This window comes from Penaeus monodon, chromosome 7, assembly GCF_015228065.2.
Source record: "Penaeus monodon isolate SGIC_2016 chromosome 7, NSTDA_Pmon_1, whole genome shotgun sequence".
In the NCBI taxonomy this organism is placed as follows: Eukaryota; Metazoa; Arthropoda; class Malacostraca; order Decapoda; family Penaeidae; genus Penaeus; species Penaeus monodon.
Window position 1 is genome coordinate 53,485,388 of NC_051392.1, and position 5,000 is coordinate 53,490,387.

Genomic DNA, 5,000 nt, shown 5'->3' on the forward strand with positions numbered 1-5,000 from the left:
TTCTTTGCATTTCTCTGTTTATCTTGTTGGTAGACCGAACAACTTTCCAGTTATTAGGTGATTTCACAATTACTCCTAGTTTATTTCGAATAATGACAATCAATCTTTGACTTGCGATTCCAAGTTAGCAAAGGATCATTTAAAATTTGTATTATATCTTACAATATAAATGTAGATTTTCTATAAAACGTTTGTAATGTATGTGGGATATGTTTTTCCCAGCAGGACTGTTGCTTTTTAACCAAGTGTGTGTATGTGTACATATACATGTTTATACACACACACACACACACACACACACACACACACACACACACACACACACACACACACACATATATATGTATGTATATATATGTATGTATATATATGTATGTATATATATGTATGTATATATATGTATGTATATATATGTATGTATATATATATGTATGTATATATATGTATGTATTATTATGTATGTATGTGTATATATATGTATGATATATATATGTATGTATATATTATTGTATGTTATATATATATATATGTATGTATATATATATGTATGTATATATATATATATATATATATATATACACATATACATATATACATATGTGTATATATATATATATATATATATATATATATATATATATATATATATTTACAAATATATATATATCATATATATTGTATATATTATACGTAATATATATATATATATATATATATATATATATATATATATATATATATTTACAAATATATATATATCATATATATTGTATATATTATACGTAATATATATATATATATATATATATATATATATATATATATATATATATATATATATACGCTCGCACACACATACACACGCGCACGCACGCCCCCCCCCCCCTCTCTATATATCTATCTCTTCTCTCTCTCTCTCTCTCTATCTATCTCTCTATCTCTCTATCTCTATATCTCTATATCTCTATATCTCTATCTCTCTCTCTCTCTCTCTCTCTCTCTCTCTCTCTCTCTCTCTCTCTCTCTCTCTCTCTCTCTCTCTCTCTCTCTCTTCATTTCTATATATATATATATATATATATATATATATATATATATATATATATATATATATGTATATATATATTTATATATATATATATATATATATATATATGTATATATATATACATTATATCTATACATCTACACATAAATACACATACACACACATATATATATAATATATAATGATATATATAATATAATATATATATAATATATATATATATAATTATGTGTGTGTGTGTGGATACATACATACATACTGTACACATAGACATACTGTACACATATATAGATACATAGATATTTACATAGATGTCCGTGTGTCTATGCATAGTCGTTGTAATTTGCTTGCCATTCATGATTTAATTATATAATTTAAGTTTTTAATGATCTCTCTATCCATCGAACTAATAGGCGGACTAATATATTATGTATATGACAACCATCGACAGCCACCACAAAGAATCGACTCACCCGTGATAAAGTCGACCTTCATTTCAAGCTCATTCGACGTTTTTCAACACTTGGACACTCAACAGTTATCGCGTCTGGCATCTTGGCCAACAAGGTCGACTCTATCAGGATCAGTTGTAGTCTATGGAGTGTGTTGAGAACCGTCTTAATGTGCTGCCTCTGTGTCGTCTGAGGCTCCACTGTGTCGATACGATTTTCATATATAGAAAGAAGTACATGAATACGTGATAGTTTATTATTATTATTATCATACAGTGTTTCTTGCTTTATTTGTATGTTATAGTGATTAAAGATGACTTTGTCTCATTCTGAAGCAGGTTAGTTTTCAATTGTTGTTTCTCTTTCACACTTTTTTCTTTCTTGTAAATAACATCTTTGACAATTAAAATCTTTTCTGTTCTCAAGTGTAGATGTTAAAACCAGAGAAAATGAAGTTTCTTTGTGATCAGAAGTATCTTCATCTGAGGAATTGCCCCTCTGCATCATGGTTGTATAAGCGAATCAGACAGGTTTTGAGCATGTCACAGGTAATCAGTTAAGCAATTGTCGGTGGTAATTGATCGTTTTAGAGAGCATTCGGTAGATGTATTTGTTGGTTTCCATGAATATGAATAGATTATTGTTATTATCTATAGAAGGAAATTGCAATGAAGTTTTATTTTATACGAGTTAAATACATAGCAGTTAAATTCACAACAATTGGTGTGTACACACACACACGCACATAAATATATAGGTGTGTGGGTAGAGTGTGTATGTGTATGTTGTATATATATATATATATATATATATATATATATATATATATATATATATATATATATATATATATAGTATGTATAATATATATATATATATATATATATATATATATATATAGTATATATATATATATATATATATATGTATATATATGTAATATATATATATATATATATATATTTATATATATAAATTATATATCATATATGTAATATGTGTGTGTGTGTGTCTGTGTGTCTGTGTGTGTGTGTGTCTGTGTTTGTGTGTTTGTGATGTTTGTCGGTAATTTCAGTAAATGTTAATACTTCGCATGCTAATACCATTAGATAAAATACATTTGCTACCATGATGAGCTTGTAATTTAATTCACCCTTGAAATGAAACGACTCAAATTTGCTGAAATGTCGTTACATGTGTGACAAGAGCAGCATGGCAGAAGCAGCGAGAATTAAACACAATGCATTTTTATGACAAGTTGATTTTTCAGTCTCACGCACGGTGGTTGGTTCTGTTAACAGTAAACTCGCCGGTTTTAACTCTGGATCGTCTAATAATGATTCGACGATCTATTTTCGGATTTGATGACGCTGATTGTAGAGATTAGGCTTGCGAAATGTTATTCCCGTTAGTGATAAGAATGGTCCGTGGGATTTTCAGAAAATGTATGAGAAAAAAGGATGGATTATGATGAAATGTGTGTGCGTGTGTGTATGTTTGTGTGTTTGTGCGTGTGTGTGTGTTTGTGTGTGTGTGTGTGTGTGTGTGTGTGTGTGTGTGTGTGTGTGTGTCTGTGTGTGTGTGTGTGTGTGTGTATCTCCTTAGGTGTGCCCTTAATGTATTCCATCTCACTGTCTACAATTATATTTAGTTTATTCAGCACCTATTTCATGTATTTTTTTTCTGTCACCTGATTTTTGCGACAAAGTAATGTAATGTTAAGAACATTAAGATTAATGAGGCAATCACCATCGCTAACAGCGGCTGTAAATTACCAAGGCCCTTGTTTCTCTGACGTAGATATTTCAACAACAACAAAAACAAAACAAAAAAAAAAAAAATAGAATGCAGTCACTTCATTTCTAAATTACGGAAAATCATACCACGAGTTTTTTTTTTATTGATTTGATTCAAATTAGTTAATATATACATTTGGTAACACACGTATATACTTGCTTAGGCAACGTGCAGACAGCTAGTTTGAAACTCAGACTACTGGATACATAGTTTACATAATCAATTAACTATATATAATTACATAAATACATAGATAATTAATTGATCTGCTCTAAGTCTAATGTCCCAGCTTGTGAACATCACGATGGACCGTAATACAAAAAGAATGTACTACATGCAACAGACGGAGAACAGAAGAAACATAACATCAGTAACTGTGTGTTAATATTAGCTAAACAGATATTGTCACGGTTGATAACTAACTGTCCTAACTTCTAAATTCATTCTTATGAGTGCACGCACACACACACACACACACACACACACACACACACACACACACACACACACACACACACACACACACACACATACACACACACACACACATATATATATATATATATATATATATATATATATATATATATATGTATATATATATATATATATGTGTGTGTGTGTGTGTGTGTGTGTGTGTGTGTGTGTGTGTGTGTGTGTGTGTGTGTGTGTGTGTGTGTGTGTGTGTGTGTGTGTGTGTGTGTGTGTGTGTGTGTAAAATAGCTTGTTACAGATTGCAAACTATGGTATTACTGCTGCTGCTGTTGTTTTTGTTGTTGTGTTGTTGTACTCTTTTGATTCTGGTAATTTTTTTTCTCATATTTATTCACATACGTACAGAGAGGCATACTTATTTGTTGCTTTATAATTTCCTTCACAAAATCGGCATCTCGGCAAAATGAACACGCAGCAGCACAAATACACGTCTACCCAAATCTAGACATAATTAATAAGTCTAAATATATTATAGTCATAATTGTGCTTTGTGATTATGACACACTTAAGAATGTGAATACGTAACGAATATTAGCGGTTATTGTTATTTTATAAATCTTTATCACAATCTGTAACGAACTTTTCCATTGAGCCAGTTAACCAGTAAACCTGACTTAAACCGATAGATGATTAAATATATTGGTAAATAAGCCATCCCAATCGGCTGTGATGTGTATGAAGAAAGTTGTGAGAGGGGGGAGGGCTGTCCATTAATATACACATTGAATTAATTAACAAATTAATTAACACACATACACACATGTATATAGTGTGCATAATACCACCATCGTCGTCATCGCATTTGTTTATATCCATCATTGTTATTGTTATTATCGTCACTAATAATAGAATTACAATTACTATAATAATTATTAGAATATCGATATTATTGTTGTTACTATTATTCTTACTATTACTGTTACAATCATTATTTTATCATCATCATCATCATCATCATCATCATCATTATTAATTATTAATATTGTCATTATCATTTATATAATTATTATTATTTCCATTATCATCATCATAATGATAATTCTTGTTGTTACTAACATAGCCACTAATATTATCATCATTATAAGCATCATTATTATTTATCATAATCCTTATTCTTATTACCATTATCGGTGTTTTCAATTTTATACTCTCTCCACAGTATGTCATTCCAGATGTTTGAATTGTGGAATGAAGGGAAAAGGAGATGG

At 29.5% G+C, this 5,000-nt stretch overlaps 1 protein-coding gene across 6 annotated transcripts in view; it reads left to right on the top strand.

The window, feature by feature from the left end:
• Nucleotides 1–1,621: 1,621 nt before the first annotated feature.
• Nucleotides 1,622–5,000, top strand: part of LOC119575462 (monocarboxylate transporter 13-like) — a 16,924-nt gene continuing 13,545 nt past the window's right edge. For 3 of the 6 annotated variants that reach the window (XM_037923100.1, XM_037923099.1, XM_037923097.1), the window contains exon 1: nucleotides 1,622–1,838. Coding sequence is in view for 1 of the 6 variants with exons in the window: in XM_037923097.1 (XP_037779025.1) it covers nucleotides 1,814–1,838 (25 nt within the window). In the remaining 5 variants the exon portion in view is untranslated. The remainder of the gene's footprint in view (nucleotides 1,839–5,000) is intronic. The other 3 variants (XM_037923101.1, XM_037923102.1, XM_037923103.1) reach the window with 2 other exon arrangements.